The sequence below is a fragment of the Dermacentor andersoni genome, chromosome 7 (assembly GCF_023375885.2).
Source record: "Dermacentor andersoni chromosome 7, qqDerAnde1_hic_scaffold, whole genome shotgun sequence".
Classification (NCBI taxonomy): domain Eukaryota; kingdom Metazoa; phylum Arthropoda; class Arachnida; order Ixodida; family Ixodidae; genus Dermacentor; species Dermacentor andersoni.
In genome coordinates this window covers 14,314,584-14,328,969 of record NC_092820.1, presented here as the reverse complement: position 1 = coordinate 14,328,969, position 14,386 = coordinate 14,314,584, and the positions used below count along the sequence as shown (strand labels likewise).

Below are 14,386 nucleotides of genomic sequence, written 5' to 3'. Positions count from 1 at the left end.
TTCTGGAGTGTACTTATATATTGACATTATTTGTTCTATTGTTCCGTTGTTGTATTTTCACAACCTCTTCTTAAATTTTTTATTGAACTGCATTTTTTACTTGATTACTGTAAACTTGTTTTTTGAACGTATGAATCGTAATACCGCTGTCATGTACGTGGGCCTTTAGGTATTTTCAAGTGGTGTTATTACCGCTTTTCGCCTAAGGGACCCCCAACTGTCATTGGAAATAAAGATTTGATTGATTGATTGATTGATTGATTGATTGATTGATTGATTGATTGAAGTGTCTTTCTGAAATTTTTCATTTGACAACGTTAACTCTTTAAAAAGCGCGAGAACTTGGTCCACCTTATCCGGGCCTGGGTTGGGGCGCTACAACGTAAAGCTATTCCAAACTTTTCTATTTCAATTATGCAATCACCTTTCTGCGATTGGTCAAAAACATTTTTGGACCACCCCCACTTCGCCTGTCTGTCACGCGACGTCACGAAAACCGTGATAGGTCCCCTATGATATGATGAGTGCAAACTGATAGAGCATTATTTGACCCGACAAAAGAAAAGTAGTTATTTCTGATTCGACGCCTTTTCTCTTGTTATCCTGTCATCACTCGGCGAACCTGAGTTTCATTGCACAGTTCAGTGACGTTGAAAAAAAATGCCCACAAAAAGAGGCTACACTTATAGCACAACATAGCGGCGAATACGGTCGGCGATTGTCGGAAATTTGAGTAGCGGGTCAAGCGCATCGGCTTTTACACATCAGTCTTCGAATGTTCCAGAGGAATCGCTGGTACCAGCGTGCCTTCCACGAAGTTCTACATTATTCGCGTCGGGCGCACACGCAATCAGATTACACGAGGTTTGGTCACCGACAGCGGATGGAAGCATCGATAACATTCCAGAAACTTCCGATACATGCAGGCGCGTCCTGCGCGGCGCGATAACATTTGTTAGGTGGTTAAACGCGTCGCCCGATAAAGACAAACAAGTACACGTGTCAATATTTACAGAGCTTATCATTGTAATAATATTCAACGTTCAAACAGTGTCAGGAAAGAATCGCGACTTTGACGCAATACATAGTTGCTTGATTAAAACAAAGGACGAAAAAAAGAACATTGCGCAGAGTATCAGTTATTACTTGGCACACAGGGGATTTATGCAAATGTAATAAATCTACAATCCAGCCCCATTAGAATTAACCTCCACTGCCACTTGCACCACATCGAACTGCAGAGTCGAAACGCGACAGAAACTGTTCATCTAGGTGCAAATATTTGCAGCTGCCATTTGCCCTTCAAACGGCGACGGAGACAAAGAAACAAACTACATCACAAGCGCTAACAACTGGTTTTATTTGCACCATAATTGACCTATTTATGCGCAAAAGGCTTGCAATGTAACACCGCAGTTAACAGAGCTATCGTCACACGTGATCAACCAAAAACAAGATACCGCAAATGATTAAGAACATATTACTAAATCCACAGAAACAATAAGAACAAGGTATGTTCATCGAACTCAGTGTACTGTCAGCATGTGTCTGAATGCTTAGGGTTAAGCGAACTCACTATACAGAAAATAATAATAAAGAAAACAAGGAACATGCGTACAGAAGAAGGTGTCCACAGATTTTAGCAGGCTTCCGTGACGAAAAAGAAAGAAAAAACGAAAGAAATAAAGAACCTTTAAAAGGAAGTCAAAGGTTTAAAACCTAACAATAACTTGAAAAAGCTCGATCTCGGCGTCATAAAAAAAATTGATGGCTTGCTCACGCAGTTGTCCACCGACATTTTAATAAAAGGCGCTTTTAATATTTCTCGCTCGGTCCGGTCTCTTGCTTTCGTCAGGAACTTAGTGTCGCGAAATCTTGACTTGGAGCAGCACAGCTTGCAATCTTCAGCCAGAAAGCCACATGTCTTATTACGTACATTAATATTATGCGCCCATATCCCCGTTTGGCCTATATACCGGCGACCGCAACCAATTTGGCACACAGTCTGTGAACTTATTTTTATGCTGAGTAGTACATTGCGGCAACTTCTTTTTGTTTGTCACTGGACAGATTTTTGATAACTTACACGGTGCAGAAAGCACAATCGGAACCGTATGCTTCGAAGCAACCTTCTTTATGCTGTGTGACAGTTTATGAATATACGGAATCACCTGCACCGGCCTTTATTGCTTACCAGGCTTACTTTTTGGTTCAGGGTTCTTAATCTCTCGAAGCAACACTTCAGAAACCGCAATAATTAAAACCGATGGGTATCCGGCTTCTTTCAGCCGCATGACCGGGGGCCGATGCTTTCGCTCATTACGTAGAAACACGTCTTCATTAGGGCTGAATGAAGGCAATTCATTACAATTCCTCTTTTGACAAGTTTGGAATGGATACTGTTAAAAGGGAGCAGTCCCTTCTTAGTCCTCGGACTGTATTACCAGCATATATGGTGACCCTTAAACAGCAACAATAAGTCCAGGAACTGCAGTTGTCAATTCTTTGAAGTTTCGCAAGTGAAGGTGAACGCGGGCTTAACTTGCCCAGATAAGCCCGCCAAGCTAAGCCCGGACTCAAAGATAAGCAAGGCAAGGTAAAAACACTTTCAAATTCATTTGCCCTCGCTTACTCGGGCGTCAAAGATGGCCAACCTATCTATCATTGTGGGTAATCCTATCCTATTTGTTGCACCCCTAACAAATTTTTATTACACATTTTTTTCTAGTGTCGTTCCAAAAAGGTGACCACGTGATGCCTCAGAAGAAAAGGTGGTTGACTGATACGAGCCTCACCTCTCTTGTAAATGTGAAAAGCTTCCACTATTTCCCTGGTCTGCTGATCCTTATGGTGCGATAGAACTGTAGTGTCATTGTAACGCGGCCAGCAGCCACATTGTGAGCAACGCCCTCTAACGTGGGAATGAATATTTCTCCTCAGTGCCCTTTTGTGCTCTAAGCCTTAAGCCTTGCGTTTACACACCGACCCGTTTGGTCGATATATACTTTTTTACAAGATATGGGCAAACAGTATACAACCGACGACCTGCACTTGACAAACTCTTTCCTATGCTTCACCGTGCAGCTATATCCATTTAGCTTTATTTTTGTTTAAAGTCTACGATGCACTCCGACACATATTTTACCGAGTTTGTTCGGTGCTGAAAAAACTACTTCTACAACATATCTGCTACCTCTGTTTTTTAGGTTATGCGCAATTTTCTGTAAATATGGCATTGACAGAATTTTTTTGCTGTCATTCTCTTTTCTATTACGCTCCTTCCCATTGCGGAGATAACGAATCCACTTATCGGCTACGCAGCCCATGTTTCTCGTATCCTGCATTCTTTAGCCTGACAACTTGTTGGCTTAAACTTGTCCGGGCAAAGGCTTAGTTAAGGCCACTCGCAGACATGAAAAAGCTATGCCGCTTTTTACGACTTTTGAGTGTCCCGAATAGTAGCTAAGCAAGGGCTCTCCCGATCGTGGGTTGTAGGACTAGCAAACGTGGTCCGACGTTCTCGTTAACGCCATGTCTAAAAACTGTAGGTTGCATTCTTTGGCAACCCAACAGTGAAATTCATTCCTTGGTTGTCGCCCTTGCACACTTTCAAGACCTCTTCCACTCTTCCGAAACACCATGTTCGACTATAGCATAAAAAAAAGCCATATACAAAACGGAACTCCCTTACCGCAAGGCCGCTAAGGTTTGAATCAATTGCTTTGTCAATCTCAGCTAGAAAAAGTGTCTTAAATTCCGCAGCACAATTTTAGCCTGTACATATTGTTACGTTGCAGAAGTCACATATGAACATGTATTTACAATATTTACAAGACAGGATACGCTTCATAAGCAAGATGGCTGTCAAGACTTATTCCACCTCTACACGTCAAATCTTCTGACTGGCACCACTCTTGGTTGCTCCATAACATAGCCCCCGCCTGTCTCGGCGCTGTCTCGGTGCTAACTATAAGGGAGGTGAATTTGCGGCAAAGTAAGCCTTCAGCCGCGACACATGCACAGCGTCCGTGGGAACACGCGAGTCCAGTGGAGTCATCTCGTATATAGTTGACATCGCCAAGCTGACGCTGTATCGTGTAGGGATCCGTGCAGCGCGGCAGAAGCTTTGCAGGCAAGCGGAAGTGGCGACATGGGGCCCTATAACGTAAAACTATTCCAATATGTTTTTATTCCAATCTCCTGACGTCAAACTTGCGTAACCGCCGACGCAAGCATGGGGCGGTCACCCGCAGGGTTGTCTGAACAGACCAATCAAACGTTCTCCTCGTTCATAGGAGGTCATTTTTGTTTGCTTGAAAAACGAATAACATCGCCTAAACTGAACGGCTTGCCTTATCTAATTGGCTGACAAGAGGTGAGGAACACGCTCAAGTGGAGCGGGATTCCACGGGGCCGAACCGCTGCACTGAAAATCGATAACCGGATGAAGAAGGTGGTGCCGGCGTCTGCGATTGGTCCGCTTTCCTTTCCTTAGCTTGATGTGGGTGGTCGAAAATTGCGGCGGCATGCAACGGAAGCTTAAAATTACGCCAGAATGGATCCTCAGAAAAGAAAAGTTTGCAGAACGGGGTGGTAAACAGAGCGAAAGTGCTCGAAAACGTTACACGGCCACGCAAGAAGTTCGATTATACGCAAAGGAACCCATGCTCTCAGGCAAGTGCGAGTATCCAGTGCATGAGTGATCGGCAGCAGCCATCTTTTATTCCTTTCAGAACGGGGCAGCCTCCGGCTATTCAGAACGAAATTCACTTTTGTTCGGCATATTAATGCATCTTTAACGTGTAGACATCACTTTGACGCGGTGAGTTTTTGTGATGTCGCGCGACAGGCAGGTGAAGTGGGTGCAGCCCTAAATCTTTTGCCAAATCATCATCATCGTCAGACTAACTACGCCCCCTGCAGGGCAAAGCCTTCTCCCATACTTCTCCAACTACCCTTGTCATGTGCTAATTGTGTCCAAGTTGCCCCTGCAAACTTCCTAATCTCACCCTGACTCCGTAATGCCTGCACGACTGCTGAGGTTTCGACTGAATCAAACGCTTTCTCGTAATCAATGAAAGCTATATATTAGGGTTGGCTATATTGCGCACATTTCTCTATCAGCTGATTTATAGTGTGAATGTGGTCTGTTGTTCAGTAGCCTTTACGGAATCCTGCCTGGTCCTTTGGATGACAGAAATCTAACGTGTTCCTGATTCTGTTTGCGATTACCTTAGTAAATACTTTGTATGCAACGGACAGTAAGCTGATCGGTCTATAATTGTTCAAGTCTTTGGCGTCCCCTTTCTTGTCCATTAGGATTATGTTAGCGTTCTTCCTAGATTTTGGTACGCTCGAGTTTATGAGGCATTGCGTATACAGGGTGGTCAGTTTTTCTAGAACAATCTGCCCACCATCCTTCCACAAATCTGCTGTTACCTGATCCTCCTCAGCTGCCTTCCCCCGTTGCATAGCTCCCAAGGCTTTCTTTACTTCTTCCGGCGTTACTTGTGGGATATCAAAATCCTCTAGACTATTCTCTCTTCCATTATCGTCGTGGGGGCCACTGGTACTGTATAAATATCTACAGAACTCCTCAGCCACTTGAACTATCTCATGCATATTAGTAATGATATTGCCGGCTTGGTCTCTTAGCGCATACATCTGATTCTTGCGTATTCCTACTTTCTTCTTCACTGCTTTTAGGCTCCCTCCGTTCCTGAGAGCATGTTCAATTCTATCCATATTATACTTCCCTATGTCAGCTTTCTTACGCTTGTTTATTAACTTGGAAAGTTCTGCCAGTTCTATTTTAGCTGCAGGGTTAGAGGATTTCATACATTGGCATTTATTAATCAGATATTTCGTTTCCGGCGATATTTTACTGGTATCCTGTATAACGATATTGCCACCGACTTCTGGTGCACCCTCCTTAACCATAAGATTGTCGTTCATTGCTTCAACACTAAGGTCCTCTCTCTGAGTTAAAGCCGAATACCTGTTCTGTAGCTTGATCCGAAATTCCTCTATTTTCCCTCTTACCGCTAACTCATTGATCGGCTTCTTATGTAGCAGTTGCTTCCGTTCCCTCTTCAATTTAGGCTAGTTCGAGTTCTTACCATCCTATTGTGACTGCAGCGCACCTTCGCGAGCACGTCCAATAGTCGAGGGCTAATGGTGAAAAAACCTCGAATCAGGAATAACTATTTTTCTTTTGTTTGTCAAATCATGCATAATCCGTGTGTGTACGTCATATCAGGTGGGGAGCTATCACGGTTTTCGTCGCATCGCGTGACAGAGGGCGGAAGTGGGGATGGTCCAAAAAGTTTTTGACCAATCGCGGAAGGCTGATTGCAGAATTTGGATAGGAAAGTTTGGAATAGTTTTACGTTATAGCCCCCATGGTGTCCATAGGAGGACAACGGAGCCAGGCGGCACTCGAACGTCCCGATGTCGGCTGTGGTACCGGATCTTCTGCGCGGCCTGAGACTCAGTGAGCCGGGAGCCGGCAATCTGGCGTGCCGTGTGAGCCCGCAGGCGGAGACGTCTTGAGCGTACGGGAGTGTTCGTTGAGGAAGAAAGCCGTGTGTAAAAAGGGCAAAGGGGTGGCGGCCGAACCTGGCTTTTGTCTGTACATAACCTTATTCGACAGTAGAAACGTGGGATCATGGTAGAAGGTTAATAGTTTAAAGGGGTTGGGACACCAAATTTTGAGGCTATAAAGAGCATGTTGTAGGCTGCTTCCGTATGCAAGGACACCCAGAACGAGGTATTGGACGCTGCAAACATTTTAAATTAATTTTAATTCAGCTCCAAAAAGTCTTTAAAAACTCCTTCTCGTAGTCGAGACCCATCGCTAGCGCGGCAGTTACTACGTCAAAGATGAGGAACAAAAATATTGACGTCATAGCACACTAGCACAAAAACGTGACGTATGATGAGCAGCGATGAAATGCCGATTACGGAGCCTGTTGAGCCGAGCGACCGAGCATAGCCTTCACTATGACCGAGCTACAGGCATATAGAAATCCTTTCTTAATGCAAAGAAAGAGTAAGGCGTGCAGGCACGGACACAAGAGGAGAGAAGTGAACACGAACGCGGCACGGCGGCCCGCGAACGGCAAACTGCGTGGGGCGAGTTGCCATGCGGACGGGCCTTTACACGTTTGAGTGTAACACTAGCCGGCCGACTCCGAAAGGGACCAGGATATGCGGCGTTCGTGTTGTCCGCTTCTCTCTTCGCATAGTGGCATAGTTCGGCAGCTCGGAGCGGTCTCTCGTTCGCTTGGCCTTTCTCGATCTGAGGGCCCGTCCACGTTACCGGCACGGAAACTCGCCGCACACCGTTTGCCGTTCGCGGGCCCCCGTGCGACGGCGGTTTTGCTCGCGAACGGCGAGATTTCCTTGCCGTAGAGAGGACGGGCCCGGGACCCATTTGTGCGGCGGCCGTACGGCGAAGCGGCCAATCAGCGACCGAGGAGTGGTCACTCTGGCACCGACGGCAGCTTCACCACCTCTGATCGTTCGGCGCCGCCGATATCGTCGCTAGGCCTTTTCCGGTTCACTTCAAAGATAAAGCTTACGACGCTTCGGAATGAATCACTGACTCTCACAACCCGCAATATTTTCTTACCGTTGTTGTCGCTCTTCGCAATAATTATAATAATCGCGCATGCACTTCGAATCGCCAGTTGTTGACGTCTGCTGGCAGAGCACGCGTGTGCGCGAGCCGACGATGCGAGCAGACGACGCAGCATAGTTTTACGTCACTATTTTTTGTGGCCCACGTGACCAAGCCATGTTGCGTTTCCTCCTCTGTGACGTCATAGCATCCCGCAGAGCCCAGAAACCGAAACCGAAATCGCTCGGTATAATAATGCTATTATTAAATTATTTATCGGATATATATGAATCCCGCTGTGTGTATCGTGCTCCCTGAAGCATGACGCAACGTTTGAATCAACAAACGAATGAACAAAAATTTTGATGTCTCCACCCCTTTATGCGAGGCATTAACGGATACGCCACGTTTGTTGACAAATTGCATCTTATCGTTGTCTTCCGTTGTACAATGCCTGAACTCGATAATAAGGGACTAATAAAGGGAATGTTGTAAAACAAATCCTCTACATTTATACTTAAGAAATCGCCTCTTCCAGGTTAGAAGTGTTTGGTAAAACAAACGGATGAGAAACCTTCAAGGCCTTAAGGTGGTTTTGTACGAAGAAACAATTAACAGCCACGAGTGCTTTTCTAATACTGTGGCTTTGACCGGAACACCAACCTTAAGCGTGTTGGCAAAAAAAAAGAAAGAAAACAATTCGAGGTACAGGCTGCACAAGCGCTTATCTGCTAGGCACGTTACTCAAAATGGTTGCTTGCCAGTAAAGTGACTGGTTTATCTCTGACCTTACTATCGTTAATGACGAGACGGACAAAATCTTTTTACCGCTCGCATCGTCTTTTCTTGGAAAACACCTACAGGTACTACTACAAACCAATTTTCCTTATCAGAAGTAGGAAACCGCAAATCGTTCCTCACGCCAAAGTGCATCACATTCCTTACGTGTTCTGTCGGAGGTTACGGTCCTGGAAAGTACATCCACACACTCTGTGATGAAACGTGGACGTTCTTCCTCAGTCACACGACGCGGCGTGGTTTTGGCTAATCCAACTTTTTCCGGTGGTCTGAAGGCCGGCTGGAAGGAGAACTTCGGACCGAGTCCAAGAATCCTTTTGTTGGATTTCTGCGGGGCATCACCAACCTGGTATGATGATTAATCATCAACTCGCCCAACTTTACAGATTACAGCACTTAGTCATTTTTCATTGGGTTGCGTAGTTTTCTTTGGTATTGTCTTCTCGATAATATTCCAACCTCCCACTCCCCTTTTCCTTCATTCATATCTTCATTTCATTTATTTCGTTGTTCATATTTTTCAGGAGCACCAATATCTGCCGCTATTTTTATTCTATTTTTCAGAGAGACGAAAGTTCACTGACCTCCTGCGGAGCAGATAATCCCTCCCCGCTCTCTAATTTTTCAGACCACATCCACAAAAGGAGGACCCTACAGGGACAGGTCAACTTGATGACAAATGGCGCTACCATGCTTCGCTCCTCCGTCGTTGAGTAGCACATCCTTCCTTTCAATTTACACCCTCGCCGCTAACAGACCGTCGGTCGTTGCCTCGCCCACCCGCATTTCCTTCTCTCTCCTCTTTAAATGAATCTTATTTATGGAAAGGTTGTCCCACGTAACTTAAGCAAACTTTAAAAATGTGCAAATGCCACATAGTTGGGCCGAGCCAAGGTAATGTTGTTTGCCGTCGCTTGGAGACACCCATATTATCTCTTTATGCAGCCTAATTACATAATTAATCTCAAGAAGTAATCAAATTCTGAATTACTATAGTTAGATGAAAAGTGTCACTGAAAAAATTGTAGAGCAGCATGAAAACTCTTTATACAGCTTTCTGTGCCACAATACGGGCTACACAAAAGTGTTTTTCCCAGCGTGGTAGAAGCCCACGAATACACACAAAGTACCTGGAGGGACCAGTTGCAAGGCAGCTGGAAGTGGACAAATGCCCTTGGCCTTGAAAAAGCCAAGCACACTTGTCGAAACGTGGGCTGCTGCTTTTATCTTGTTCTCGTTTTGCTCATCGCTTTTGCTGCGTTATTGATAGTAGCAGTTATTTGCTACTGCCTTACGCTTGGCCACGGGATTGGGTTATTGCGAAATATTTTCTTACGAGGATGCTTCAGCTTGCTGTACTTGTTAGCTCGTCATTGACCATTTGGAACCTTGAGCAAAATTCAACGACCTTAATACTACTTGCTAGAAAGACAGTGCAATCACGCGCAATGTATTGAAATTCAATAGAAAGTTCTTCACTGTGATAAGCACTACATGATAGATAATAGACAGGCTTTCACGGCTAACAAAATGAAAAAAAAGAGGCTTTCCGTTTTTATTTTCTTGCTATTTATTTAGAAACCATTTTTACAGGACCGCCAAAAGAAGAGGCTCATATATCTCATGCCTTCTTAAGTTCTCCTTTAACCATGGCACGTGAATGTCCACACGTGTAAACACTTTTGCTGCTGAGCTGGAGGAGCAGTCCGCAGAGTAAGACAGAATGCCCACTAGCAAACCTCGACCATCCGTGCCTCGACTGAAGACGGGAGCAGCGGAGTCGTCCTGCAAATCACAAACATATTTTGGCTGGCAGTCACGTCACAGGTTACATAAAGCCTGGAAAACGTACTCCTCAATCGCGCCACAATACCGAACATCACTTGCTTTAGTACTTTCTCTTAATGCTTCATAGAGCAGCTGTATGTTTATCGATGTTGCATTTACGTTGCTAAGGAGCAGAAATGCTGCCTGTGAGTCACTGAATATGAATCATTTTGTGCATCTTGTGCGCATGTTACAAACCTAATTGAGACACCATATCGAGCTATTCGGATGTAGTGGACGATGTTGCACGCAATAATGAGATATTCTTTTTCGAAAGAGTTAACATTCTTTGGTATCTTCGCTGAGTTTGCTGCGTGTCTGTCGGTATCTAACCTTTATTAGGCCAACTTGGGCCTATGGTTGATGATCTACTGAAGTGTCCTTGAACTACGTCTCGTGGGCTGAATCCAGAAGGATACCCGACCAGCCCGCAGCCGCCGGTGGTCCGTTTTCCCCACAATACTTGTGCTGCGCTTCCGTCTACGAACGGGGCTCCTCCATAAAACGTTGCGCACTCCATGCTGGGAGCCTCGTTCAGCCCAATCACAACATCGCGCTCGTCACCTCGTCCTAAGCCTCACCACTTGATGCTCCGGTTGGCCGGTCCTAGCCATCACGGCAGGCGCAGAAAAAACAGGCTATTAGAAGCACTTTCTGGAATTCATTATGGCGTGGTTAAAGTCGACAAGGAAACATACCTTTTGTCCCCTCATTTTTCATCTCCAAGACGGGATCACCAATGGAAAATGAGGGAAATTAATTTTAGAACAAATGCCTTTCACGGCTCATTTTTCTCCGTACGCCAACAGTCAATCGAATCAACTACCATAACAAGTTATTTATTTATTTACTTTCAAGGCCCGGAGGCAATACAGAAAGGAGTGGAGTAAACATAAACAATTTGTGCAAATAACATCGGATTTAAGCAAAGGCATGTTGAATGGCGTTCTTGAAGTTAGTAGTGTCTGTGATGGCGGCGATAGCAGTGGGAAGATGGCTCCATTCCGTGCTTATTCGAGGAATGAAAGAATGACTGTAAAGATTAATCTTATATGACGGCACACGTATTTTAAAGCAAAGGTCTGATCGAGATGAAACATAAAACGGCTACGTGAGAAGCTGCTTTTTTAATACAGGGTTAAAGTGGAAAATTTCATGAAATAGCGAGAGGCGAGCGCATTTTCTACGGCATGAAAGATCTGCTCAGTTTAGGGTATTTTTCATTGCTGTACTGTATGCCGAACTGAAGTGTTGTACCGAGCTCTGTTGTGGGATGGCGTGCGCGGGTAATTTTTGTTGGTGTATGCTCACTAATTTGTTTGCTCCAAGCTGGCCTCATGCTAACACCATGTATTACCCCCTCCGGGAATAAGGCCTTCGGACGCTTCAAGTACATTAAAAAAGAAGTTATCTAATTATTTATTAAATAAATAAATAAAATCAATAAAGAGGAACCGAAGATTGCTCAATTTTGCCCGCGCTCATTCGCCACACACAGCTACACGCCAAAAATTTCACCCGCGAAAGTACAGCACGTAAAACGAATAAACAACCAGCGGAAACCCACGAGAGATGAAGCAGGCAGCCGGACTAGCCGGACTTAGAAGTGAAAGAGCGACACTCGAATGGGGGATATGTACCTGCTGGCAGGCCACATGGCGCGTGCGTAAACTACCCTCGCAAGAGGCAAATATTTTTATCTATCTAAAGTCAACTGTGGTGTTAGGGAAATTCATCTTTAACAGTGAGGCACAGAGACGTGTCACTAACGGAAGTGTCTGCATCTGGTATCTCGTGTGTTTCCACGGGTTTTTTTTTCGTTTTACGATGTAGACCCAGTTCACCGCTTCGCAACAACATCTACATCGCTACAGCATGGGGATTTTGAGGACTCCTCTATGCACTCAATGCTGCAAGTAAGTAGCTCTATACCATAAACATCTTTCATCAGTCCACAGCATCGACCAAGCTTTAGTCCACAGCAAGCATGGTCCGCGCACAGCTTGGAGTGGGGTAAATTACAACCTGTTGCAATCGATGGCACTAGAAACATGTCCGGAGTTCCAAAAGGACATGAAGGGCCTGCTGAAGTTGGCGGATTCTGAAAGCCGAGGTTTCCGCACTGCACGTTCACGAGTTCTGCCGGAAATAAGTTGCACATTCCGTGTTTTTCAGCCGTTACGAAGTTCTCAATTACCACACGTGAGTATTTTGAACCGCCAGAACCAGCTTCCCATCTTCTAATACTGTTGACCCTGCATTATATTAGAATATTTTTGGTATGATAGTGTGAATCGTAGAATTGCCTGTCTAATAATTTTAATATAATACGGCGTTTCTAGTTCAACGACCATGTCATCATCATCATCATCATCTTCAGCCTGGTTACGCCCACTGCAGGGCAAAGACCTCTCCCATACTTCTCCAACAACCCCGGTCATGTACTAATTGTGGCCATGTCATCCCTGCAAACTTCTTAATATCATCCGCCCACCTAACTTTCTGCCGCCCCCTGCTACGCATCCCTTCCCTTGGAATCCAGTCCGTAACCCTTAATGACCATCGGTTATCTTCCCTCCTCATTACATGTCCTGCCGATGCCCATTTCTTTTTCTTGATTTCAACTAAGATGTTATTAACTCGCGTTTGTTCCCTCACCCAATCTGCTCTTTTCTTATCCCTTAACGTTAGACCCATCATTTTTCTTTCCGTAGCTCGTTGTGTCCTCCTCAATTTAAGTAGAACCCTTTTCGTAAGCCTCCATGTTTCTGCCCCGTAGGTTAGTACTGGTAAGGCACAGCTGTTATACCCTTTTCTTTTAAGAGGTAATGGCAATCTGCTATTCATTGTGTGAGAATGCCTACCAAACCCACCCCAGCCCATTCTTATTCTTCTGATTATTTCCGTCTCATGATCCGGATCCGCCGTCACTACCTGCCCTACGTAGATGTATTCCCTTACCACTTCCAGTGCCTCGCTACCTATTGTAAATTGCTGTTCTCTTCCAAGACTGTTAAAGATTAGTTTTCTGCAGATTAATTTTTAGGCCCACCCTTCTGCTTTGCCTCTCCAGGTCAGTGAGCATGCATTGCAATTGGTCCCCTGAGTTACTAAGCAAGGCAATATCATCAGCGAATCGCAAGGTACTAAGGTATTCTCCATTAACTTTTATCCCCAATTCTTCCCAATCCATGTCTCTGAATACCTCTTGTAAACACGCTGTGAATAGCATTGTAGAGACTGTATCTCCCTGCCTGACGCCTTTCTTTATTGGGATTTTGTTGCTTTCTTTATGGAGGACTACGGTGGCTGTAAAGCCGCTATAGATATCTTTCAGTATTTTTACATACGGCTCGTCTACGCCCTGATTCCGTAATGCCTCCATGACTGCTGACGTTTCGACAGAATCAAATGCTTTCTCTTAATCAATGAAAGCTATATATAAGGGTTGGTTATACGCATATAGAAAAATTGGTGAGCCCACATGGTCAACGACCATGTGTACTCACTTAATCTCTGGTTAAAGCAATGACCTGTCTGCCTTACACAAAAGCGACCGCAGCTGCGAAAATGAATTGTAGTATATTACGGCTGCTACCAAGTTGTTAAGAGGACTTAGTAGCAAATGTTAGATACGATTTTTGCTTTATTTGAGCGGCGTTCTTTTACTGCAAAGAGGCCCATATTTTTACTCCCATATTGCACACAATAAACATAATGCTGACTCCATACCAATTTTTTTCATGTCTCGTCGAAGAGAGAGTATATGGTTTGCGAGCCAGCAAAAGAATTGTCTTGGGCGAAATGCAAGTTTTAAAGCCTTTGTTTATGCTTGCGTTGTTTGATATGAGTATGTTGGAATTCACGCAATGTAAACCAGGCCAATAACGGAGGAAATAAACAATGAGCTGGGCCGATTCCCAAGATCATCATCAGCATCATCATCTCCTTCTTCTTCTTCTTCTTCGTCTACTTCATCATCATCGTCACAATCATCATCATCATCATCATCATCCGATTCTATGTCCACTGCAGGGCGAAGGCCTCCCCCTGCGATTTCCAATTACCCCTGTCGAGCGCCAACTGATTCCATCTAGCGCCCGCGAACTTAGTAATTTAATCGTCCCACCTATACTTCTC

General features: G+C 44.8%; 1 protein-coding gene across 2 annotated transcripts in view; it reads right to left on the bottom strand.

Annotated features, from left to right (window-relative positions):
• Nucleotides 1-9,974: 9,974 nt before the first annotated feature.
• Nucleotides 9,975-14,386, bottom strand: part of LOC129386005 (chymotrypsinogen B-like) — a 717,527-nt gene continuing 713,115 nt past the window's right edge. For both annotated transcript variants that reach the window (XM_055073201.2, XM_055073200.2), the window contains one exon: nucleotides 9,975-10,204. In XM_055073201.2, coding sequence (XP_054929176.1) covers nucleotides 10,041-10,204 — 164 coding nt within the window. In that variant the 3' untranslated portion in view covers nucleotides 9,975-10,040. The remainder of the gene's footprint in view (nucleotides 10,205-14,386) is intronic.